At 36.8% G+C, this 27548-nt stretch overlaps 1 protein-coding gene and 1 long non-coding RNA gene across 3 annotated transcripts in view; one reads left to right on the top strand and one right to left on the bottom strand.

Annotated features, from left to right (window-relative positions):
* The window catches only part of PARP8 (poly(ADP-ribose) polymerase family member 8), a 181617-nt gene that overhangs the window by 45218 nt on the left and 108851 nt on the right, over positions 1 to 27548 (bottom strand). For both annotated transcript variants that reach the window (XM_021076746.1, XM_003133932.5), the window contains exons 9-15: positions 22769 to 22829; positions 21896 to 21986; positions 14216 to 14282; positions 7204 to 7329; positions 6108 to 6672; positions 4237 to 4287; positions 4036 to 4131 (exon numbers count right to left, since the gene is read on the bottom strand). In XM_021076746.1, coding sequence (XP_020932405.1) covers positions 4036 to 4131; positions 4237 to 4287; positions 6108 to 6672; positions 7204 to 7329; positions 14216 to 14282; positions 21896 to 21986; positions 22769 to 22829 — 1057 coding nt within the window. The remainder of the gene's footprint in view (positions 1 to 4035; positions 4132 to 4236; positions 4288 to 6107; positions 6673 to 7203; positions 7330 to 14215; positions 14283 to 21895; positions 21987 to 22768; positions 22830 to 27548) is intronic.
* Positions 6069 to 15207, top strand: LOC106508161. The gene is made up of 2 exons (XR_001304759.2): positions 6069 to 6162; positions 15160 to 15207. It is a non-coding gene; the product is annotated as an uncharacterized LOC106508161 (long non-coding RNA).

Below are 27548 nucleotides of genomic sequence, written 5' to 3'. Positions count from 1 at the left end.
CTCTCTTGTTCACAAAAGCATTTCCATTTCTAGACCGATACAGCAAACTTCATTGGTGCAGAAAGATATAAAGTAAAACAGAAGTTGGAACAAGGCACAGAGAATACTAACATCAATGATGATATTTCTACCACCTATTATAGGAAGGAGCTGTCAGTAATTAAGCCACAAAGAGCAAACCCCCAACAACATGTGAAGTAAATTTCAAGGACACAAAAGCTGTCAGTTCAAGTACACAAGACTAGACGCATGATTAAGAACCATGGCCTTATTCACCATTCTGCCAGGGTTCAAATCCTGTCCCTACCAACTTACTAGCAGTGTGACATTAAAAAAAATTACTGTTTTCCTCAGCCATAGAGCAAGGATAGTATTAATACTCACCCCACAGGGTTATTATGAAGTTTAAGTAAGATAATCCATGGAAAGCATCGCAAACACATGATCACACACAGCACTCAAAATCGTGTGCCATTCATAACATTACTATTATCTACTGCAGTGAAAATGGCATTGCCATGGATCGAGCAACAGACCAAGATCCACGGATGCACACTGGCAAAATAAAAACAGGCCTCCTCAATGGGATAAACTGAGATGACCCAGGGACTTTCTCTCCTTTTAACTACAGACTCCTGGGCACTGAAGAAAAATAACAATCTTGCACAAATATTGGATAGAGTAAATGCTGATTTAGTTAATTTAGGTTTCAGAATAATAGTATCTCTTTGAATAACTGACTGTCAAAAAAATAGCCTATGGGTGGCAATGAAAAACTTTTTTATATATGTTTCCCATAAACAAATAAAATGAAACCAATATATCATAAAATCTGACAGATGATTATGCTCATAAATGGCTATTATATGTGTTTTTTAAAGTATGAATCTTGAAATACAAGCAAAGTTCTAATAAAATGACCTATTTCTAGGCTTTGTAATTTACCTTTTCAAACCTATATTCCCAAGGACAGGACAAATTTCTCTTAAGAAGTGCAACAAAATCTAGCATGGTGCCTTATATTCATAAAGCTTCCATTGAATGTTTGTGCTGCAGTTTTGAAGTCAGGCAGAATCAGGTACCAAGCTGAGGTTGTACTCATATAGCTGAGTGATGCCTAACAAACTGTCTAACTTCTTTGAATCTTTTTTTTTTTTAATCTTTTACATTTCTTTTATTATAGCTGGTTTACAGTGTTCTGTAAATTTTTTCCTGTACAGCAAGGTGACCCAGTCACACATACATGTATACATTCTTATTTCTCACTTCATCATGCTCCCATCATAAGTGACTAGATATAGTGCCCAGTGCTATATAGCAGGTTCTCATTGCTTATTCATTCCAAAGGCAATAGTTTGCATCTATTAACCCCAAATTCCCAATCCATCCCACTCCCTCCCCACCCCTTGGCAACCACAAGTCTGTTCTCCATGTCCATGAATACTACTCAGGCATAAAAAAGAACAAAATAATGCCATTTGCAACAACATCGATGGAACTAGAGACTCCCATACTAAGTGAAGTAAGTCAGAAAGAGAAAGACAAATACCATGTGATCACATATCTGGAATCAAATATACGGCACAAATGAACCTTTTCACAGAAAAGACAACCTTTTTGAATCTTAATCCCATTATTTGCCCATTGGCACAAAAATACCTAACCCACAGAATTTGTTAAAATCAAATAAGGAAGCAATATGTAAAATATCTACATAGGGTGCCTGGCAAACAGTGTTCATGTCATCTGCAAAGTGTTTTATTTTCTTTTGTGCAATCTGGAGACCTCCTCTTATTTTTTTCTTAACTGCCCTGGTTAGAACTTCTAATACAATGTTGATGAGAAGTGGCAAGAGCATCAAAAAGAATAAATCACTTAAAAATAAATTTATCCAAGGATATGCAAGACTTGAACACCAAAACAAAAAACAAATAAAAAAGTGTGAAAATAAATTATAGACGATTTAGATAAATGGACAGATATCCTGTGTTCATAGATTGGAGGGACTAATATTGTTAAAATGGTAAAATGGTTATACTTCCCAAACTGACCTACAGATCCAAAGCAAACCCTATCAGAATTCCAACTGCTTTTTTTGGCAGACAAGCTGACCCCAGAATTCATATGGTAATGCAAGATGTCCAAACAGTGAAAACAACCTTGTAAAAAAATTAGTTGTAGGACACATACTTCTTGATTTCAAACTTTCTACAAAGCTACAGTAAACAAGTCAGTGTAGCACAGGTCTAAGAACTAACATATAGATCAGTGGAATAAAATTAAGAGTAGACCATGAAAATCAGTACATCCATGGTCAAATCATTTTCAACAAGGGAGGTAAAGTCATTTAATTCACACAGAACAGTCTTTTCAACAAATCATGATGAGACAACTGGATATCTACATGCAAAGGAATGAATCTGGACTACAATCTCACATGATAAACAGAAATTAACTCAAAAAGGATCAATGTCTTAAATGTAAAATATAAACTATAAAATTCTTAAAAGGAGACATATATGTATGTATGTATTTGTGACCTTGGATTAGGCAATGGTTCATTGATAAATTTGAATTCCATTAAAATGAAAAACTTTCGTGTTTCTTGACAGGACACTGTCAATAAAATGAAAAGAAAACCCATAAAACAGGAGAAAAATATTTGCAAATCCTATCTCTAGTAATGATCTAGTATACAGAGTACCTAAAAATTCTTACAACTCAGCAAAGAAAGACAAATAATCCAAGTAAGAAAATGGGCAAAAGATTTCATTTTGTTTTTTTTGAGTTTTTAGGGCTGCACCCACGGCATATGGAGTTCCCAGGCTAGGGGGTCTAATGGAAGCTGTAGCTGCCAGTCTATGTCACAGCCACAGCAACGCCAGATCCAAGCTGCATCTGAGATGTACACCACAGCTCATGGCAATGCTGGATCCTTAACCTACTGAGCAAGGCTTGGGATCAAACCCACAACCTCATGGTTCCTAGTCAGATTTGTTTCTGCTGTGCCACAATGGGAACTCCACAAATGGGCAAAAGATTTTAAAAGACATTTTTCCAAAGAAGATATACAAATGCCAATCATGGACTTGGAGAACAGACTTGTGGTTGCCAAGGGGGAACGAGAGGGAGTGGGATGGATGGGGTGCTTGGGGTTAATAGATGCAGACTATTGCCTTTGGAATGGATTAGCAATGAAATCCTGCTGTATAGCACTGGGAACTATGTCTGGTCACTTATGATGGAGCATAATAATGTGAGAAAAAAGAATGTATACATGTATATGTAACTGGGTTACCATGCTGTACAGTAGAAAATTGACAGAACATTGTAAACCAGCTGAGCTGGAAAAAAGTAAAAATGGAAAAAAGTAAAAATCATTATATAAAAAAATAAAATGAAATAAAATAAAATAAAGCAACAACAAAAAAAACCAAAAACCAAAAACCAAACAAATGGCCAATAGGCACATGGAGAGATCCTAAAATCATTAGAGAAGGGCAAAGCAAAACCACAATGAGATACCACTTCACAAACACTAGGATGGTTGTCATTGGGGTAAAAAAAACGAGAATAATAAGTGTTGGTGAAGATGTAGAATAACTGGAACCTTCATATTCTGCTGGCAGGAATATAAAGTGGTTCAGCCATTGTCAAAATCTTTACCCTAATTCTCCTTCTTTCTGTATTAAGTGTCTTAAAATGGGTGTGTGTTTTTTCAGTGTTTACAAGTTTACATACATACATACACACACACATACTGATATTGATGAATATAATGATGGAATAGACGAATAAACAGAATGCAATGTGATAAATAGGAACATGTGAGAAATTTTCCTAATATGAAACTGCTTGATCTTTCACAGACTCCTTCAGAAATAGTGATTCATTTGTCAAAACTATATGACTTTGTATACTAAATGACTGACTCAATAGAGTATTTATTGCAAATGCAGTTATTTACTCATCTATTTTTAAATCTTAACCCTTTTCACTTGTATTCTAATTGACATTCCTCCAGTGGGAACTTACCCTAAGCATTGGGCCATTTTGAAACACATGTGGCTCATCACAAACCACACAGTATTCATTCAACACAGGGATCCGCTGTTCAGCAAACTCAATCGTCTGGATAAGACAGTAAAGAGAAACAATTAAGTCAAGTTCATGAATGATCTGAAAACCCACTGAAGGCTAAACTACTTCTACAATGGATGGAGGCTTGGCTCATACCTGCACTAGGAAGCCACGGTCTCGTATTGGAATGCATTTGGCACCATTTGGCTATAAAAAGCAAAGTAAAAGAAAATAATTTTTAATTAGGAAAAAATATAAAATTGTAGCTTTTTACTTTTGCAGCAGTGAATACAGATGTGATCTAAGACCACCTGTAACATGAATTAAATCACTGATTATGACATAGAGATTTTAGAATTTATTCTAACACGCTTTCCTCCATTACTATTGCAAACTGTTTAAACTAAATGATCTTCTAGTAAAAATGACTGGCATCTTTAAATGATCACAGAAAACTCATTTCCTCTATTACTCATCATCAAATGCTCCCACTTCCTCATTTAGACTATTTCAGTCTTATTTTACAACAGACAGAATTAGTCTTCCAAGGACATAGTAGACAGCTGCTGAAGGGGTACAATACTAAATTACCGTATTACATTTAACCATACAGGAGGGCATTAAGACATTTTCTTTTACAGAATACCTGAAATTATCTTTCTTAGCTCAAACTACCATGTGAAACTTTCTACCCTGTAACTCTTTGACACAATTAATTTTCTATATGTCTTTAATACTTAGTTTTGAGTATAAACGTGCTTTTAGGGATGCCCACCTAAAATTACCAACATACTCAAATACATTTTTTTCACACAAATATAATTTCGTGATATAACTTACAATGTAATTTTAGAAACTTATAAATTTTATTGTATAGATAAAATCTATACAAGAGCACTATGACTTTCTGAAAATATCTTATTTTTTTTTCAATTTCATCTATTGCTGGGTGTATCCATATTAATAGTTAAAAGAGTTATTTATATATGTCCCCCCCAATACACACACACATATTTACTAAAAACGAACAAAACTTTTTGTTAATTATTACATGTAATTAACATACATAAAATAGGTCTGTTTCTTTATCTGAAACTGGCTATAATGCTGATCACCCTAGAGGTAAACTTTGTGTAAGACTAACTCCCAATTAATACCACCCAAAGTACTTAAGCTTTTTTTTTTTTTTTTTTTTTTGTCTTTTTGGGGCTACACCAGCAGTATATGAGGTTCCCAGGCTAGTGGTAGAATCAGCGCTGTAGCCGCTGGCCTACACCACAGCCACAGCTATGCGGGATCTGAGCCGGGTTACACCACAGGTCACGGCAATGCCGGATCCTTAACCCGCTGAATGAAGCCAGGGATCGGAACCTGTGTCCTCATGGATGCTAGTCAGATTCGTTTCCACTGAGCCACGACAGGAACTCCCAAAGTACTTAATAGGATCACCTCCCAGCCCCATCTCCCCCCCCCAAAACAGCTACAGGATAAAGTGACTTCAGTTTTATGAAGTAGACATCAAGAGCAGCTTTAAGTGAAGCTCTAGGATACAGCTGTAAATATTACTTCTCTCTACAAGTTCATGGGCAAAGGTTTCTCTTATATACAGCAGGAAGGATATCACTCTTCATTATTAGACAAACTCTGACCTCCATTACTCACGTATAAAATGGGAGATGAGATAAACCTACTAAATAAAACATGAAAACTGCCATGCTTCCTTAAAAGGAAAGACTTTGTGAATCCAACTGACTTCCTTCCATTTTTAGGAGCATTAATTATCCTGACAGGAATCTGGACTAGACCTCAAATCTACAGCAGCATTTCCTTTTTCAGAATCAAAACGAGCATTCCAGTACCAGTTGCGAATGCCTGGTATGCAAGATAACATCCAAAAGGAGAAACCCCAGGAAATTAAAAAAAAAAAAAAAATCATGTCTCTATCAGATCAAAACAAACCAAACAACAGAAATCTCTATTGCCCCTTAGCTAACAGTTAAGAACTCAGGATGAAAACTTGTACGCACGGCAGGCTGGGAAGATGAAGATGACGATGGTGTTAAGATACCAATAAGCCCTGAGGTAAGAGAGAGCCTCCTGCCCTCTGCATTAGGTTCCTTGAAGAGCTCCGTTTTGGATGACTTGGGGGTGCTGGAGTAAGACTTGCTGAGTAACTTGTGGTTCTTGAGTCCATATAATTCTTCCATTCTGAGGTTACTGGAATAAGACCTGCTTAAGAGTTTGTGGGGCTTCAGGCTGGCGTTGTGCTCACAGCGCGGGTCCCCAGAGCAAGAGCGAGTCAAGAGTTTATGCGACTTGAGTGTGAGGCAGTCCTCCTGCTTAACAGTGGCCGGGCAGGGACGGTTCAAGAGTTTGTGCGACTTAATGGTCGTCACTGCCTGCTCAGCCCTGGGGTCGCTGGACAGCGAGCGCCCGAAGGTCCGGTGTGACTTGGAGGCGCACACGTCATCCGTCTTGACGGTGCTGGAACAAGTCCTCCGCAGCAACTTGTGCGTTTTGGAGATTCCGTCTTGCTCAGATTTCAGCTTGGATTTGCTTTTTCCACAACCAGGGGGAGGATAACTGGGCGACCTTCAAAATCGAACAACAATTAATGGAGGGCAAATGGTGAGTGTAACAGACCCTGCAGAACACTTGTCAGACTCCATCAACTCAACTCGGCTACAGATACCACACCTTTCTGAATCCAGCTTATCCGTCTAAAATTGAAACCATAAGTATATATGGAAAAATCACAGGGACTGAATTATATTATGCCTGAAAAGCAAAAAGGATTGTCCAGTTTTTATTCTTCCTACCTATCCCAGAGCCCTATAAAAATAGGACTAATTTTAGGGTGTGGCGAAAACGCTATGTGCTTAGAAATTAAAAAAAAAATGTAATTTTAGTAAATTTAACCCACATAAATAAAACACAAACTCTAAACATATAAATGAGTACCTATGTTTTTTGATGGAATGAATGTAACTTGGTCTGTTCTCTGAAGTCATAAGAAAATAAATAAACAGTCTGCTGAGACTGTAGAAAGAATACACTGAACTAAAATAACCATGGAATATCACAGGCTTAACAAGATGATGGGGAAAGATGTTTGTTACCCACCTGCGCAAGGTAGAAAATAAATGCAAGGGAGACTTCACTTTCTTCTCTGACAGCTTCTTGTTGTGCAGGCAACTGGATTTTTCTTTGCTCTGTTTCCACTGCTGTGTAACAAATGTCTGCATGATTCTGTCAATCCAAAGGTAGGTTTGTTATCACAGTTCCAAGGTATTTTAAAATCAGATTTATGTGTTGATTATGCAGAGAGAATGCATTTATCAAAGGAAAGTAAGTGCCGGGGAACTAGGGAGAGTCTAATTTCGAATCATATAAGATGTTTTCATGTGTAGGAAAGCATCCTATAGAAAATTCCTATGGCCTCACTGCGTTACAATTAATTAATTAATTACTGTGACATAATTAAAAGAAAAAATGATAAAAAACTTATAAGAGAGTAAGAATAAAAAGAGATTTATAAGGACAGCTTTTAGGATGATGCTGCCACACAAGTTTGAAGATATTTATTAGTACTTGTGATTTATTAAGATACAAGTGAAGTTCTTTTCTTTTTATTTGATTTGCTTATCTATTTTTCCTCATGAAAAAGGTAATAAAATGAAACTACAAGACCCTAAGTAAAAATAGACCATGTGAAATGCACTCTGGAGAAATAGGAGGATAGAAGTTTTCAGCACAGCCCCACTCACTTAAAAATGTACTTTTCTCTTTCTTTCTCTCTTTCTTTCTTTCATGGTGAGCCTCAAGAATTTTTAGTCCTATTATAAGACAGGAACTTAGTAATTTCTTTCTCTCCTTTTTTTTTTGATCTTTTAGGGCCACACCGGTGGCACATGGAGGTTCCCAGGCTAGGAGTCGAATCAGAGCTGTAGCCGGGAACTTAGTAATTCTTAGTAATTTCTGGTCTCAATATTTTCTAGGTCAAGACCACGACATCACTGTTTTGTGGTAAAGAATTCTAGAATGGCATCTGTGGGTTTAAGATAAGGGTTGTTTTTTGAGAAGAGGCACAGGCTGTGATAGTTTCTCTGTACCCCATCTCTCAAGTGGCAACGGAAGAGAGTTCCTTAAGGCTGATATTTGAGTAGATGTAAAATTTTACAATTAAACGTTGTGTGCAATAAATTAAACTTTTTGATTTTATTTCTAAAATCAATTGAGAACTGCCTATTTTTCATGCTCTTTTTAGTTATTTCTAACACAGACAGCTTTTAGACCAGGAAATCAATACCAATATCTACCATTTACAATACACCAGGGTGTAAAAGAGGGGCTTTATATACAGATTTTATCCACCTTAACATTTAGGACACCCCCCTAGAAAGTAGCTATTATTCCACATTTTTCACAAGTTAGGGAAGGAAATGAAATTTGTCCAAGTTAGCCTGAATAACAAGCGGCAGAGCTGTAACACCCATAGAGACAGACCTATGTTAACACATTATTCAGAAGGGGCGGGCTGACTCCCAGCACTAGGCCAATTATTCATTTCTTGAGATCCTTCAGGTCGTACCATACTAACCCCGCTTGCCAGAAACTATATCACTTAGACTTACTACCCCAACCTTCAGTCAGTTAGCTTACATGAATTTGGAGGCAACAGTCATGTACAGAATTATCTGGGGTCTTTTAAGCTTTCGAGGTAGTAAGGAAGAAGGGGGTAGAACTGCAGTCAATGATGTATGATTCCAAATTAGGATAAATTCTTTCCAGAGCTCAGGACAAAAAAGAAAATTTTTATTTTCCACTTTATTTTTAAAGATTTTTTTTTTTCTCCCAAGATTCCAGCAAGATTTAAATGTAACAGTAATATTAGGGTCATCATCTTCCCTTGTATCACCTGATGGTGTCACCTGAAATCCCCAGTGACACCATCCTTTGTACCAAGCAGATTCAGATTCTTTTCCTCCTTTGAAAAATTGCCATTCCTGCATACCATTCCCTAAGAAACCTAGCTCATGCTTCTTTGACTCTCGATAGGCTAACTGGAACAACAACAAAATAACAAGTCAAAGAGCTACAGTTGTTCCCACTTTGATATGACATTAGCATTCTACAGTGTGACTTCAATATCTAAAACTAGTAATTATTACATTTGGACACCCACATCCCTACATGTTCTTGGATTCAAAAGAGGGGAGTAAACTGTCTCCTGTAAGAAATTCAATACAGTATTTCATTTCAGTGGTAACCTGAAATACACATATGAACACATCTGGTATAGTGAACACTCCTCATAACAGAGAGCCATGGAGAGATTTCAGCACTCCTATGGATATGTGAGTTTACTACTGTGCTGGCACTAAGAAGGATTACTACAATTGCCATTGGCTGATGACAGAAGAGAAAAAGATTTCAAGGTAAATTATACATTCACATCAGGTGAAGACCAGACGATGTCACAGCCAGCTATGGAAACAAAGGTCCCAGGGGAGTTCAGAGAGAGAAAAGGGAGTACATGGGGGCAACATAAAGATCTTCTACATGCTGCTTTCAAAAGAAATGTGCACTGTAGTAGCCACTACTGTGTTCAAACTGCAGTGGTGAATGAGTTTCAGTGAAATGACATCATCCATCACATTAAATTAATGTCTAAATTTCAAATCTCAGTGTTTTATTTTGATTTGCACATCAGTTATAAATTGAATTTTATTTTACAAATGTTAACTCAACATATGAAGAATTTATACCTAATTTTACATTTGTATGTACTCAAGGTAATGCTGGACATTTGCAATATTTTTTCCCCTTTTAAAAACATCTTAAGGAAGTTCCCTTACAATAACCAGCACATGGAAGCAACTTAAATCTCTATAGACAGAGGAATGGATAAAGAAGATGTGGTACATATATAAAATGGAATACTACTCAGCCATAAAAAAGAATGAAATAGTGCCACTTGCAGCAATATGGATGGACCTAGACATTATCATACTAAGTGAAGTCAGTAAAAGACAAACATCATATGATACCACTCATATGTGGAATCTAAAAAAAAGGATACAAATGAACTTATTTGTAGAAGAGAAACAGACTCATAGGCTTTGAAAACAAACTTACCATTACCAAAGGGGATAGATGGGGGAGGAATGGTTTGTGGATTGGGACTGGCATATGCACACTGAGGTATATGGAATGACTGGCCAACAGGGACCCACTGTACTGCCCAGGGAACTCTACCCAATATTCTGTTATAGATGGGATATTCTACATATGGGATATTCTGTACCCCATCTATATGGGAAAAGATTCAGAAAAAGACTGGATGTGTGCATATGAATAACGAATCACTTTGTTGTAGAGCAGACATAACTTTGTAAATCAACTATACTTCAATAGAACTTCAAAAATTGAAGAAAAAAATTAAACGGATCAAATTTGGGAAAAAAACAAAACAAGAGTGTTCTCCTGTGCCTCAGCAGGTTAAGGATCCAGCCTTGTCATGGTGGCGGCTCAGGTTGCTGCTGTGGTGCAGGTTCCATCCCTGGCCTGGAAACTTCCGCATGCCATGGGCATGGCAAAAACAACAACAAAACCAAAAACTTAAGTTTGATCAACGCCAATTCCATATACAGTTATAGTTGTACACAGTTTGAGAGTACTTCTATAGACTGTGATATGCTTAGCCTTTGATTGACTGATACTCTATTTGAGGCTGATTACTAGAATACCTCTGTTTTGGGTCACTCTTTTTCCTTTCAGGCCCTTTTAATGACTTCATATTTTCCCAATATCCATTTAATGCTGAAAACATATTCCAAGCCTTACTAAGGCGAAGGAGTTAGCTTGGATTAGATGAGAGGGCAGATTAGTGGGTGGGTCAAAAGTATCATCCACTCTGGTTCTCCCACTTTCTTGGTGTGTGTTCTTAGGCAAGTTGTTTAATCTCTCTGGGTCTTGGCTTCCTGATTGAGGAAATGTGGATAGTAACAGGACCTGCTTGATAAAGGTGTTGGGAGGATCAAGGGAGGTAAATATTTGTCAAGCCCTTAGAATAGTGCTTAACATATAAGCAGCCCTGCATAAGCATTTGCTTCTGCTATTGTTGTTTAGATTCTGTCTTACTGCCAGAATCACACAAGAAAAGGAATCATAGAAAAAATTTAATGAGCGTTTCTTATTTCCTGGGCAACAATAAAAGGCCTAGATTCTAAATCTTCCTTCCTAACTTGCTGTATGCTTCTGGAAAATAACCTCTTTATATTTCAATTTCCTCTTATGACTTATTGTGAGGATGAGATCAGATCTTTAAATTTTATTATATATAATTTTAGAATACAAGGGACCTTGAAGATCAGAGGCAAACCCAGTTATTTATAATTAAGGACAGAAACTAAATTAGTCTAAAATATATCAAATGTCATTTTAAAAAGTTCTAGTTTATATATCAAACTTTTCACATAACTAAAATTTATCCATAAAAGTCAATAACATTTTAAAAGTGTTAAACATTTGGATGGAAATAATGCTAAAATGTCACATATTCTACAAGGTAATTAAATAGTGAATACATAATATAGCTTTCCTTAATTTCTCAGGGTTGAGATTATACACAAATTATGTTCTCAATGTCATTAAGGGTAGGAAGCTATCTACTCCTAGACTTCCATATTTTTATAATTTTTGCCTTGTTTGGACACATGCCATTAAAAAAATTTTTTTTTTCTTATGTGGCTTGTAAAGCAGAACTCTGGACTTTTGGTGATAATCACTGTCAATATACATTTATCAACTGTAACAAATGCACCACTCTGGTGGGAGATGTTGATAATAGGGAAGCTATGTATGTGTAGGGATGGGAATATATACAAAATCTCAGAACCTTCCTCTCAATTTTGCTGTGAACTTGAAACTGCTCTAAACAAATGACGTTATTAAATTAAAAATAATTTTAAAACTGAGGGAGAAAATTGTGTGAGGGAAAAAAATCATAGGAGGCAAAAAAAAAAAAAAAAGATGTGCCAAGCCCAACTTGAATGGCTTAACATAGAAGAGAGGCTCTATGCTTAGCTCCAAGACCTGTAAAGTACTGGCTTGAAAAACAAAATCCAATTGAGGAGTTCCCATCAGGGCTCAGTGGTTAACGAATCCGATTAGGAACCATGAGGTTGCAGGTTCCATCCCTGGCCTCGCTCAGTGGGTTAAGGATCTGGTGTTGCCTTGAGCTACAGAGTAGGTCACAGACGCAGCTTGGATCCTGACTTGCTGTGGCTCTGGCATAGGCCAGCAGCTGTGGCTCTAATTACACCCCTAGCCTGGGAACCTCCACATGCTGTGGTGTGGGCCTACAAAAGACTGAAAGACCAAAAAAAAAAAAAAAAAAAAAAAAAATCCAATTAAAAAAACTGGAAAAGTGGATCTAATCTAGTACAGTAAAATGAGAAAATTTCTCTTATGAGTCCTTGTAAAGAAAATACTGCATGATATAATGTGCTAATAAACATGTTGTTAAAATTGAATTTAATTTCATAGATGTGGAATTCTAAACATTAAGGGTTTATTTTCTAATTTCTTACGCCCATATTTGTACCCAACACTAGGGGGTTTGTAAGCATTTCTTCTTGCAAATATGATCTACACATAACTCATATTTGAGCAATGTGAAGTCAAAAAACTTAAGTCTAGAGCTTGGCAATATGTACAATTCTTGATACCCCACATGACGCTTCCTCTTTCATCTGTAACCTCGGGCAAAATGACTGCAATAATTCCCCAATTTTTAGCAAATGAAATAAAAAGTTTCCAAGTATTTTCTCTTAAAACATTGTTTAATAAAGGCTAATGTATGTTATTAAAATCCATTAAAACAAAGGTGAGCATGTGGACTATATCATTGTGGAGGGCCCAAGCCATATGTTTAAAAATAATAATAATCAGAGAGAGTTCCCACCATGGTGAAGTGGCTTCAGAATCTGACTGCAGTGGCTCAGCTCACTGCAGAGGCATGGGCTGGATCCCTGACCCAGTGAAGTGAAAGGATCTTTCTGGCTCTCAACTTCCATATGCCACGGGTATGGCCACAAAAATGAATAAATAAATAATAAAATATAACAATCTCATGATTTCTCTCAAAAGATTTACTCAGAAGTAAAATTTGCACATTCATAAAAAGAAATAACCCTTCACATATTCTCCACAAACACAAATTCTGTTTTTTTCTGTTGTTTTTTTATCGTTGCCCCTGTGGCATGTGGAAATTCCTGGGCTAGGGGTCTAACTGGAGCTGCAGCTGTTGGCCTACATCACAGCAATGTCAGATGCTTACCCCACTGAGTGAGGCCAGGGATCAAACCCTCATCCTCATAAGACACTATGTTGGGTTTTCAATCAGCTAAGCCACAATGGAAACTCCATAAATACAAATTCTTAAAGCTGGTATTTTGATAAGCCTGGGGCTTATTCAGTTTATCTTTTGACTATGGCTAATTGAAGTACTCCCCTTATTGTCAATTCAACTAGGGTCATTTTACATTTATAAAATATAAATTCACTCATTGTATTAGTCAAGGTGCAGGAAGTAAAGGGCTTATTTGCAAGAGGCATGTGTCAAGGGTGTAGGCATGGAAACTATGGATAGTGCAGTAGATCAGAGCTCCTCTGGGCCCCAAAGAACAGGCATAGAGAATGATTAACAGAGCCCAGTAAGAGAGAAAGGAGCAGGAAGCTTCTGTTGAAAGACTCAACAGTTCAAGGTGACCTCGTAGGGCAGAAACCAAGGTAATAAAAACTCCTATCTTTACACTGCTTCCTCCCCTGTTGGTCACATTAGAGACAGAAAAATAGGAACTTGGGTGACAGGTCAGCCTCCTCAGGTGGAAGACAGGGTGCTGGAGTGAGGAGAGTGGATCCAGAGGGTCAAATGCGAGGAAACTGGCCCAGTTCTAAAAGGGAGCTCTGCCAACTAAAATACTGATGCCTCTCTTAGCACCAGGATGAATGCTTTTCCAGAGGTGTTTACTTTAAAAAGCTCTATTAAATAAAAATGGGGCTGGTGTGAACAAAAGGAGAACTCAGTTCTCTTCAATAGAAATTTATTTTTCTTCACTGGAAAACTTACTTTTTCAGCTGATGTCCTAATCCAAATCTCTCTTTTGTGGAGATCTGAAAGACATCAACAGTGGGCACTGCAAAGGAAACAAAAATCAGTCTGAATGTTCAGTAGAAATTCAACCATCAGCTAGGAAATAGACTGAAGAGTAATATATATATATATATATATATATATATATTACTATGCCTATATATTACACATGTAATATATGTATACACAAACATATATATTTTATAATAGTCTACACACAATCCTACACATTGCTATTTATACTTTAGAGAGAGATTCTGGAGATCATTCTACATTAGTTTATATTATATACTAATATATAATATATGTATATATAAATGTATAATATGTACAATGATGAAGAATGATCTCCAAAAATATATATATTAAGTGTAAATAGCAATGTGTATGACCGTTTGTACACTATTCTTTAGGTAGAAGAGAGATATATTTCTATATACATATACATTTTTGAAAGAATAAAACAAAGATATAGTAAGGCATAGGAGACTCACTTTTCATTACATACCCTCTTGTGTGCTTCATATTTTCACCAGATATATGCATTTTTATAAGTTAATAACCATGATGCTTAGGAAATCAATAACGTCTGAAAAAATCACTCACCATTCACTATTCACTGGTTGAAAAGGTATTTATTGTGTTCCCGCTGATAGAGCAGCAAAACACACACTCAAACATCCCTGCCCTTATGAAGACTTAGTAAAATAAAAGGATACAGACAAAAGCCAGATAAAATGGATAGAATGCCACATGATGATAAAGCCTCTGGAAAAAAATAAGGAAGGAAATAGGGAGGGGGTTGAAGGTTATGTGGGCACAGGCTTCAACATTAGATAGCATGGCGGGGAAAAAAGAGTCCCAGCCAGAGGAAACACAGGGCACCGTCCCTGAAGAAGAAATGTGCTTCTCTCTTCTAGGTCCAGCAGGATCTGATGAGCATTGAAGCTGGAGAGGCGGGAACAAGGTATCTCGCTAGGAGATGATGTCAGAGAAGGACCATGGGCAGCATAGGGTTTTGTAAAGAGCCAAGAGGAGAAACAGGAAAATCAATCCGGAACTTCTTATAGCAACTGAGGCAAGAGTATGGTGGCTTGGATTAGAGGAGACGGTGAACATTTGGAGTCACACTCTCTGGGAGAGCTGACAGGTTTTGCTCATGGACTGAATTTGAAGCCTCAGAAAGGATGAAGGAAAGGATTTTGGCTTAAGCAACCAGAAGGATGAAACCTACCAATTCCTAGTATGTGAAGACGTACAGGAGAATCTGGTTTGGAGTGGTGGGGAAGATTGGCAACTCAACTCTGGATATTGTTGATTTGAGATGTTTGTCTGTCACTTGAGTGGAAAAGTTAAGTAGTTCCTGAATAGAGAATCTTGCACTCAGGCATTCAGATGGGAGGAATGTGCCAAAGACATAAATTTGGAAGAGCCAGAATATGTATGTATTTAAAGGCATCAGGCTGAATAAGAAACTACAAGTGAGGGTAGACAGTGGAGAGAAGGCTAAGGATTCAGCCTGTGCCCTCCAGCATCTAGAGGCTCAGCAAAGGCCAAAGAGGAATGGCTAGGAGGACGGAGGCTTCCAGAATGCTGCTGATCTGGTCACATAGTCACAAAAGTTTTCCAAGGAGAGGGTAAACAACTGTTATCAAATGCTGCTAAGTTAATTATGATGAGGACACAAAATTGATCATGGGGTCATTAAGCAATATTCAAGTCACTGGTGACATTGATAAGAGCAGTGTTTGTGAAATGATGCATCTAAAACATGACTACAGCATATTCAAGGAGAAAAAAAGAGGAAAGAAAATGAAGTAAGCTGATAAAGACAACTCTAAGGAAGAAATTTAACAGTCACAGGAAGCAGAGCGTTAGGGACTGAGAAGAGCCATCTGAGGTCTAAGGGTGTTTATTTTAAAGATGAGAGAAGTATTTGTTTTCTATTGGGAATCTTTTAGAAGAGACTTGAACAGTACCAGAAGGCAAGGGAGAATTGCTGGAAGGGTGTCTTCATTAGGTGAAAGGAGGTGGAAGCTGGTGTGTAAACGAAAGATGACATTGTACAGGAGCATAGGCAGCACCATTCATACTAACAGCTGGGATAACAGATGACTAGGGAAAAAACCATCTGGTTAATAGGACATTCTCAGGCCATACATGCTCCACATAGTAAACCAGGGTAGTCACCCCCATCGCCTCACTCCCTGTCTTGGCCATTAGTCTGGGATACAAACAGTCCAAATTTAAAAACATTAGTACAACCAAATTTCCCACAGGGTTCATTTTTGGGGGGTAATAGAATGAGAAAGATATACTAATGAAATATTCTCATATTTTAAAAAAGGTGAAAGTTATTCAGTTTTTCCTTGTCACTCACAATCTAGGTTGGGAAGGCAGTAGTGAAGATTGCTCAAGATATGTGGGCATTATCTCAACACTCTGACCATGTATTTTGATACCCATGTAGAGGTAGCGATAATAAGATGATCTGCACAGGAAAACATTTTTAATAATGTTAGCTGTTTATCACTTCAAACTAAAAGCAGCCCTGTCCTTAAGATCAGAAACTAGATTTATATGCCAGCAATTCTGGAAACAAAGATATAGTATCAAAAGAATCATAACAATTGTGTCTTTTTATTTAAAGTATATTTCTCCATGTACAATGAAAATAATCTTTAACTTCAAAGTGGATAAGGAGGTGTATTTCTTCAATTCTTATCATTCCTGTTCACTCATAGATATACTGTCGGATTAGGCCTAGCCAATGTTATAGTTCAAATAAGTATTACTCACACATTCCCTAAACCTAGGAATAAATGCTTTTCAAAAAGAACTGTTAACTAGGTCAGTTTAAACCTTGGATTAGTCATACACTTTTTGCAAGTTCATTTTACTATAGATAATGATATTGTCAAACACATACTGCAAAACTGTCTTCAAGAAATACTTTCTCATCTTTTTATTTGTTTGCAATAATAAAAATCATAAACTAGGACAAAACCTAATTATTTTTTTCTGGAATAATAAATTATATATCCCTTTTTAGAATCACTGTCTCTAGTCTGATCATATATTTTGCATTATTGCCCATTTTAAATCATATTTTCCTTTAAATTTCTCTTAGGAAAAAAATAACCTTTGGGGAAATTTACTAGCAAGATGGCAAAGTGAGTAAATCATCTTGGACAAGCCTCATCATGATCAGCGCATTTTAGAAATAGGAGAAAACCAGTAAAAGGACCAGAAACTTGGAATAATGCCATCCTCATGTAAGAGAAATTCAAGCGAATTTTGCTACAGATGGAACAGATGGAAGTAATCTTAAGGGGCCCTAAAGGGTTGACTCAAAACTCCCCATTCTATGAAAGATAAGAAGGCTAGAGGCAGACTACTGCAAACACATCTCAGAATAAAGGGCAGATGAACCAAGAAGCAGAGGGTGCCCCACGGCAGTTCTGTACAGGAATGGACCAACTGGCAGAGCTTCCTCCTGAAGCACACGCTGACGTCATTCTTGTCCTGGGCCCACCAATGTATGTCAAGTTCTCCTAGAAGCAGCTCCCAAGTGAAGACTGTATGGCAAGTACTTTGCTACAGGATTGCTCTCAGGAGATGGGAGGAGGGGGAAAAACAGGAAAGGGGAAAGGGTACAAATTGGGTCCAGACCCAACTTCAGCCTGGTCCTGTGGGTAACTGTGGACCATAATTTGCACAACAAAGTCTGTCCAGACTTGAGGCAGAGTAGCCGAGCCACTATGCTGCCCATCAGTCACACCAAAGGGGTAGTAGGATGGGGGTGAGGTCCTCTCAAGTTCTGAACTGCTCTCCCCAGGAAAGACAAAGCCCTAAGATGTCACACACATTTAAGCTCTAAAGTCCCAGGGTGAGCTGTTAGCACCAACAGAGTTCGTGGCCCACCCCCTCCAGCTGCTAGATCTTAGAATTAACGTATCTAGAGTACATTACTAAGTGTGGAATCCTCTTTCTTTACTCTTCTTAATGGAAGAAATTATACACAAAGCATACAACTTTCTGAAAGAACTGCATTTCAACACTGCTTGAATTCTGAGGAAAACAAAACTCCAGCTATAGAAATAGTTATGTCTTGAGTGATTATTGATTATGTTCAAAGTAAAATTCGAAATGATGCTGCATAAAGAAAATGAAAGCATTGTTGGAGTTCCCGTCGTGGCTCAGCAGAAACGAATCTGACCAGCATCCATGAGGATGCAGGTTTGATCCCTGGCCTTGCTCAGTGGGTTAAGCATCCAGCATTGTCTTGAGCTGTGGTGTAGGTGGCATACATGGTTCAGATCTGATGTTGTTGTAGGCCAGGGGCAACAGCTCCAATTTGACCCCTAGCCTGGGAATCTTCATATGCTGCAGGTGCGGCTCTAAAAAGACAAAAAAAAAAAAAAAAAAAAAAAGCATTGCTAATAAAGAGGGAGAAACAGGGTATCAGTAGTGACTGAAGTCAAACTAAAAAATAGGAAGGGAGCCAGTTCTCTGCTGGCTCAGCAGGTTAAGGATCAGGCATTGTCACTGCTGTGGCTCTGGTTACAGCTGTGGCGCAGGTTCATCCCTGGCATAGGAATTTCTGCATGCTGTGGGTATGGACAAAAACAAACCAACCAAACAAAAAACCCACCAAAAAAGTAGAAGGGGGACAATAAATAAAAATTAAATTATGAAAAAAATCCACTTAATGGAGTATAAAACAAATGGAAAAAAACACATAAAATCCTCAGAGGTGAAGAAAACAACCTAAATGTCCAGCGACAGATGAATGGATTAAGAAGATATGGTGCATATATACAATGGAATACTCTTAGCCATAAAAAAGAAAAAAAAATAATGCCATTTGCAGCAACATGGATGCAAATAGAGATTTCCATACCAAGTAAAGCAAGTCAGAGAAAGACAAATACTGTATCACTTATATATAGAATCTAAAACATGGCACAGATGATCCTATCTACAAAATAGAAACAGGTCAAGGACATGGAGAGCAGATTTGTGGTTGCCAGGGCAGGGGGTTGGGGAAGAAGGAGGGAGTGGAATGGACAGGGAGTTTGGGGTTGGTGGATGCAAACTGTAACCCATTTGGAATGGATAGGCAAAGTACAGCTACTGTACAGCACAGGGGAACCGTGTGTGATTGGGTCGCTTTACTATACAACAGAAACTGAAGAAATATTATAAATCAACTACAATAAAAAATTATTAGAGGTGAATTAAAATATAAGCATACGAATCAAAAAATGGGTATGTGATATGCATAACTGAACCACTTTGCTGTATAGCAAATGTTATCACAACATTGTAAATCAACTATAATTCAATAAAATGTAAAAAACTAAATTGAAAATAAGATAAGCTCATAACATCCAATAAATAAATATATAAAAGGTAATATCAAGGAGAAAGAGAAAAAAATCTCAAGCACATATAACAAAACACAAACAAAACTGAGATAGATTGCTTACAAATGAACCACTTCAGACACAAGCTAGCAGAAGTTTCTAAAGCATTTTTGTCTTTTTGAGGGGAACTATTATGACCCTGTATATTTATACTTGGTCAAGTTTGCCTCATTCGCAAAATGAAGAGTCATTCACAGGTATGAAAAATGAAGCATAACCCTCATGTTTCCTTGGTTTACAAACTAGTAAATACATAAATCAGCTAACAGAGATGAAAAGAGAAGAAATATATAGATGAGTTGTGATACTAAATAAATGGTATTGAACAATAAAATCAACTAAACATGAATACTTGTTCAAATATTTATAAAACCATGCAAATGTGACAAATCTTTAAAGAGATATTGTGAAGGAACACCTTTGCCTAAAACTCAAGATCACATAAACACACGAGTAACAGTGGTAAGATTACGTAAAAGCATGGCCCATTTCAATCTCACACAGATGAAACTGGAGTAGAGATGAAATGACCTAATTTTGTTCCTAATCCCATTAATTAAAATAAAAGTTCAGACATGGGGGCCTCTCTTTCTTTCAACCACCATCAGAATAAAATAGAATAAGTACATTTTTGATCATGGAAGAGAGAAAAATATTAGTGATACAGCAGAATACAAAGGGAAGCAGCAAAAACACATATATCTATAGGCTGGGATATTGTGCAGATATCACAAATCATTCTGTTTTAGAATATTTAATGCCTAGAGGACAGACTCAGGACATAACCTTAAGGTGCATAGCTATTTATATAATTCACCGTCAATTTTATGAAAACAGACCACGTGTGTGGGAGAACAGAAATAACACCGAAGTATTCACAGGCTTCTCAGTAGAGAAGGATTATGAGGAGTCAGTTTTCTTTTTTATTACACTTCTATATATTTTAAATAATTAAAATTAAAATACGTAACATCTATTTGTCTTTGCCTAGCATTAAACCACATCAGTTACTATATGTTACCATATGTTGAGTATTTAAGAATACATTATACAGAAATAAAAGAGCAGTGATTCAATAGAAACATTTTCAAAAGGAGAGACTTTCCTATATATTTCACAAACTTGAAAAGACAGATATTTTTCTTAAGAGAAAACTAACAGGAGATGTAAGTGCCTTGATATGTCTAAAGAAAAATGTGCAGGGACCACAGTAACGTGCATAGCAGGTTAAAAATGGCCACAATTTCAAGGGGTGCGATCTATGTCTCCAACTTGATTTGGGGTGGGTTCTATTTTGATCACCAGAATACAGTGGAAGATTCATTGAGACTTCTTCCGCACCCTGTCTCCTGGAACACTTGCTTCTGGATCCTAGTCACCATGCTACAAGAAGCCCAAACTACACGAACAAGCCATGTACAAGGAGACACTCTAATCAATAGTTCCAGCTGAGCTCTGAAACGACACCTATATCAAGTACTAGCCATCTGAAGTCCAACTGTGTTGAGCATCCAACCTAGTGACATAAATCGCACCTACCACCTGACTGCGAAGGCATGGGAGATCCCAAGAAGGAACTGCCCAGTTGAGCCCCCGAAACAATGAGAGAGATTAAGTTGTTTTAAGACACTGCATTTTGAAGTGGTTTGTTCTGCAGCAGTAGATGACTGCAACATGGGTAAATACAGTTAGATTCAGTAATTCTTGGCAAGATTAATATCAGGGTCCTTTGTTATAAACAATTATCCCTTGAGATGCAGCAAAATCCTCCCTTCAGGTATTGAAAAAAAACCATTATTGCAATCTCCATTTTAAAAACAGAAATATGTTATACTTAGTTAAATTCATTAGTAATCAAAGGTGAGAAAAGTAAACATTAAAATTAAATCTCAGATTCAGAGACACAAATAATTAAACCTAAGGGCAACTCAAAGTATACTTACTGAGCTTCTTTCTACTCTATGCAAAATTCTTTTTTTTAGGTTTTACTGTGTTTGTTTCACAGCAACATGTCAACTTCCGAAATCTCTCCAACAATATGTTGTTAGATGCTTCTGCTTCCGTTAAGTTATACTGGCAATTAAGCATCTTTGTTAGGAAGCAACTATATTTAAATATTGTCAAGATAGCTGCAGTTATGTTCAGAAATGCCACATGAACAGTCATTTTGTTTAATGGGCAATGCACAGATAATTAATATTCAAAATAACAGAGAAATAAAACTAACCTGGGCCATTTAAATACTGTGTAAGTGAACAGTGTAGTCGGACAATTATAGGTTCTGTTCGAATCACTTCCCATGCCACAGCAATCTCCTCCTGTGCAAATATTTGAAAGATGAATTAGTCGTCTTTTAGAGTTCTTGATTTTTTTCCCAAAGTGAAAAAAAAAAGCACAATTTTAAAACTTATTTTGAAGAAATGATCTCAAAATCTATTGGCTTGTGAAAAGAAAGCCAAAGTACTCTTAATTTTTGCCTTCCTCATCTGAGAATTAATGTAAAACTTAAGAAATAATAACATACTATACCACAAGCCCATGCCTTTCAGAATATATTAAAAGAACCGATGCAAAAAATATATATGTATTATAATACAGAATGTAATATGCACACACCTATACATACATATACACATATATATATAAAAATCTCTGCTTTTCCTCCTTCTTCTTTTTGTCTTTTTGTCTTTTGAGGGCTGCACCTGTGACATATGGAGGTTCCCAGGCTAGGGGTCTAATCAGAGTTGTTGCCGCGGGCCTATGCCATAGCCACAGCAACGCCAGATCTGAGCCGTGTCTGCGACCTATACCACAGCTCATGGCAGCATTGAATCCTTAACCCACTGAGCAAGGCCAGGGATCGAACCTGCAACCTCATGGTTCCTAGTCAGATTCATTTCCACTGAGCCATAACAGGAACTCCAAATCTCTGCTTTTTTGACCAGTCATAGCATTTCTTCATAAATGACATAAACAAAGCCATTATGTTACTATGTTACTAACAGTCTTATGAGAGAAACTAAAATTAAATTAAATTTCTTCCAAGAATAAAAGTGTGTTTTTTATCTGTACCAATCATATTGCATAAATTGATACTTACATCAAGAAAGCTAACATCAATATGCAGATCAATATCTACATCATCAATGGCTCCATATTCCCTGAAAGCAAAGATTAACATCAATTTTTTGTTTTCTTTAAAGAGACTGTCCTAGGTTACTTTAAATGAAAATGTAATCATGAATTCTCATCCCTGATTTCCACAGATAGCTCAGAAATGACTGCGGACATGAATTAACTAAGTCAGTTTAGCTGGACTGTGGTCTTGTGACCTCTTTATTCCATATAGACATCTTTCCATCTTTTAGTACATGCATATGCATATATATATTCAAGAGTTATTTCATTCATAGTTTCAAACTTCCCTGGTTCTCTGTGACAAATTAAACAATTTTCTCATATGACTTCTTGGTTTTCACTGTGTTCTCTGAAGATGAAGAGCTGCCTCTAAGGGCAAGAAAGGAGTTTCTGACACGAGGAATGGGTGGAGCGATAACTGAATGCCACAATAATGTGCCCATAAATTTTCCTGCCACGTTAGACATCAGCGGTTCTGAAACCCATCCAGGTGCTCTGCCATTTCAATGTCACTATGTTTTGATAGGCAACTCTAAGCATCTGATGTATCAAAATTAAAACAAGTTACAACAGTATATTCCACACAAACCAGCCTTTTTTTTCAGTTAACGAAAGATGATAAAAAGAGTAGTTTTTGTATTCTCCATACACACACATCTCCATTTTTGATATTTTTATAAAATTCTGAAGTCACAAATGTGAATCATAGTGAAGGAGAAAACGACAGAGATAACAGAAATTATAAAAGTTATTGGCCAATATTTACTGTGCACTTAAGTGCCAGAAATTGTTCTAAGGACTTTACATTCATGCAGTTGCTCTGTAGGTACTACTATCATTTCCAACATAAATGTCCATTAACTCAGGCTCAGAATAATAAAGCAATTCACTCATCACCACTCTGTAGCAGACCTGGGATTTGAACACATGTATCCTACTTATGTATGCATGGGCTTAGTTGACTCGATATTCAATAAACTATCACTCTGTGCTGGAAACCAGGTCAGACACTAATGGATGATCTCATTAGGTCCTGGTCATAGTCTTCTGATAGGGATACTATAATTATCTTCATTTGCAAATGAGGAAACTAAGGTTTAGGAAAGTGAAACAAGCTTTTCACAAAAGTCAGATAAGAAGACAGTGGCAAGTTAGGCACCGAATTCATGTCCAGCTTCAAAACTGGAAAGTACAGTTTCAGGTACATAGCAAGGATTCAATGAAAATTTCTGTGTATGATATATTCATGTAATGCCGATATAGTACAACACTATGGCACTTTTATAGGGTCAGAGAAGGCATTTTTAATGATGAAGTGGTTTTATGTAATTTGACGAACAAAGGAATCTAGGCGGTCCTTTGGCTTTTGGATATCTATGACCAAAAATTGCAGCATATTAGAAAATGATAACTTAGCCTCTATGCTTTATTGACTCTCTCCTTCACTGAGTACATTTTCGTTATTTATGAAATGACACTTATATGCATTTCTTTTTTCATGGTCACATTTTTAAAGGTTACACAAAGAAGAAAAGGGATAAAATTATTCACATAGGAATTAATTCTTTAATTGCATGCATCAAAACATCTGCACTATTCATAAAGGATAAAGACCTTTATATCCTTATGCAAATTTAGACATGATATGCAAATTTAGATTAAAAAATATGCCAAATTAGCTAAGGAATTACACAGAAACTAAGACAAGAATATGGACCAAGCATATAAACCCTTTCTTTTATGCCTCTAGTTAAGGACTCAGAAAACTTTTTCTGGGAGTTCCCGTTGTGGCTCAGTGGTTAATGAGTCCGACTAGGAACCACAAGGTTTCGGGTTTGATCCCTGGCTCGCTCAGTGGGTTAAGGATTTGGCTTGGCCGTGAACTGTGGTGTATAGGTCGCACTGAGGCTCAGATCCCGTGTTGCTGTGGCTGTGGTGTAGGCCAACAGCTACAGCTCTGATTAGACCCCTAGCCTGGGAACCTCCATATGCCACAGGAACGGCCCTTCAGGCAAAAAGACAAAAAAAAAAAAAGAAAGAAAACTTTTTCTGAAAAGGTCAAAACAAAATATTTTAGGTTTTCAGGCCACACAGTCTCTGAGCATACTTCCCTTCGTTTTGGCTTTTTTTCTTTACAACCCTTTAAGAAAACAAACACCATTTGTTGCTCATGAGCTGTTCAAAACACGCCCCATGGCCTAATGGTCATAATTTGCTGATCTTAGCACGAGCAAATTACTCATAACATAAAAAGTCAAATATCTACAGTCATTAAATGCAATGATGAGGACAGATCACTATCGATGTTCAAAAGACATTTTAGTGAGATAAAGAGGCCTCTACTATAAGCATTCCCAAGAAAATCATAACAAACATGTGCAAAGCAGAAATTAGGGGGGAAAATCATATTGAATAGTAAGGAAATACTCCAACTATGTCATACTAATATAACTTTAAAGAATAACCATTACTAAAAACATTGATATAAAAATATTTAGTTTCCTGAGGGGAACATTTCAAATACACTATTTACCGAGGAAGCAGATTACCAAAACACTATGGAAACTAAAATACACTTTAAAAATAAAATGGAAATAGGGAAACCCCAAAGGCAGAAAGAGTACTTATATATCAATTATAGATTGTGGATAAGATTTACATATTTTCTAAAAGATAGCTACTTTTTCTGATTATGGTGGTAATACAGACTCATATGATATGAGAAAGAGAAAAAAAAAACAGACAATAAATAACCACTCAGAGACAATTCTTTTTATGTATATCTCACTCCAATCTCTTTCATATGTTAATATATTACATAATATATATAATTATTACTAAGAATAATAAAGTATGTAAAGATTTTTATTCTGCTCTTTTACTTTTTCTATAATGAGCACTTTTTTATATCATGAAACATTTTTAAAAACCATAAATTTATTTATTTATGTATTTTGTCTTTTGTAGGGCCACACCCGTGGCATACGGAGGTTCCCAGGTTAGGGGTCTAATCGGAGCTGTAGCTGTCGGCCTATGCCAGAGCCACAGCAATGCCAGATCCAAGCCTCTTCTGCGACCTACACCACAGCTCACAGCAGCGCCAGATCCTTAACCCACTGAGCAAGGCCAGGGATCGAACCCGCAACCTTACGGTTCCTAGTCAGATTCGTTAATCATTGACTCCCGACTGTGACTCCCCTAAAAACCATAAATTTAAATGTCTGTATTTATATAAATGAAATTATATAGTACAATATTAGGTTGTTTTCGACTTTGTTTTACAGTCCAAATATTGATAAACAGCCCTCTGGATAAAAATCTAAGGGCAGCTGTCTTCTCAGAGAATATTTTCTAGAGTTACTGAGTGAAATAAATGGTATAACTTTATTTGGGAGTCTTGACGTATACGGCTGAGTTATTATTTTAAAAGGTTAAAACAACTTATGATCATGCCAGTTAGAGTCTCACATGACCATTTCCCACATCCTCATCATCACCAGGCATTCTTTTCCTCCCACTTTTGTCAATTTCAGAGGGGAGAAAGTAATAAACTTTGGATTTATTTATGACAGGAAGACTTAAGTACATTATGAGGCAGAGAGAAAGGAATCAGAGATAACAAAATTCAGCATAAACCTTACACACCACTCTTTGCTTCATCAGTAGATTTTTGGATCACTTCAACCGAATTGATCATAAAGTTATGATCAGAATGTGACATATGTTCTTTATCAAACCCCTAATACGTGAACTTTAAAGTATTCTTTATATGATCTCTTCAACACTCTCTTGGTGAAAAGTTACTCTCTTCCCATTGTCTAATATTACCTATTTCTTTCAAAAGAAAAAGGGAACTAAAGGGTTACAAGTGCTCTTCTTTACCACAGCAGAGCACTGAATACAGAATTCTAAAGATGCATTAAAGGTTTGCAATTAACTGGCTTCTGCAGGTGTAGATCTGTAAATAGTCACACTTTTTGTTTTTATGCCACACTTCAAAGAACCCACAACAACACTGTGTATGTGCAAACCAATTTCCGTTGTGATGCCCTTTTTATATAATGCCAGTAATTTCACGTTTCCCACTGCGAGATTACAAAGCTTGATTACAGTTTGTCCAGATGCAGCGACCCAGTCATCAGGATTGCTTCTATATCTGAATAACTTTCAGTAGCCCTGGATCTCATGAATAGCAAATGCAGAATCAAGGCGAATGCCTGAAATATGAATGCAACTTGAAATGTGAAGCTCGATATCTGATTGTGTTCTGAATGCTGTATTGGGTTTATAATAACACAAAATAATTCTGTGTACTGCCTATATTTATTCACTGTGAAAAAAATCACATCAAATTGAACTTGAATACGTTTTTAAGATAAGGGGAACTACACAGAAATGATTTGATGCAGTCGTTTCACTCTGAGACTGAGGGTTTGAGAAGAACCGCTCCACAAATTTCTTTCTAGATATATGAGTTAGTCTTTGAACTGACATATCTTGAAATCCAGCCATTTGATGCTGAATATTTACATATTTAAGAACATATGTATGAAATACTTTTTTTCTATGAATATGTATTTTTGAGTGTACAATGTCTTAAGAATTCTTGGTGATTCATTCTCTTTTCTAATGAAATGAATCATGACAACATCCTCATTAATGAGACACCACATAACATACTTGCAACATATTAAATGTCAGAACATCTATGTCAGTCCTCCCTTCTCTAGAAAACCATAGAT

The sequence above is a fragment of the Sus scrofa genome, chromosome 16 (genome assembly GCF_000003025.6).
Source record: "Sus scrofa isolate TJ Tabasco breed Duroc chromosome 16, Sscrofa11.1, whole genome shotgun sequence".
NCBI classification, from domain to species: Eukaryota; Metazoa; Chordata; class Mammalia; order Artiodactyla; family Suidae; genus Sus; species Sus scrofa.
Note: the sequence above shows the minus strand (reverse complement) of the source record. Positions and strands in the feature narration are given on the sequence as shown.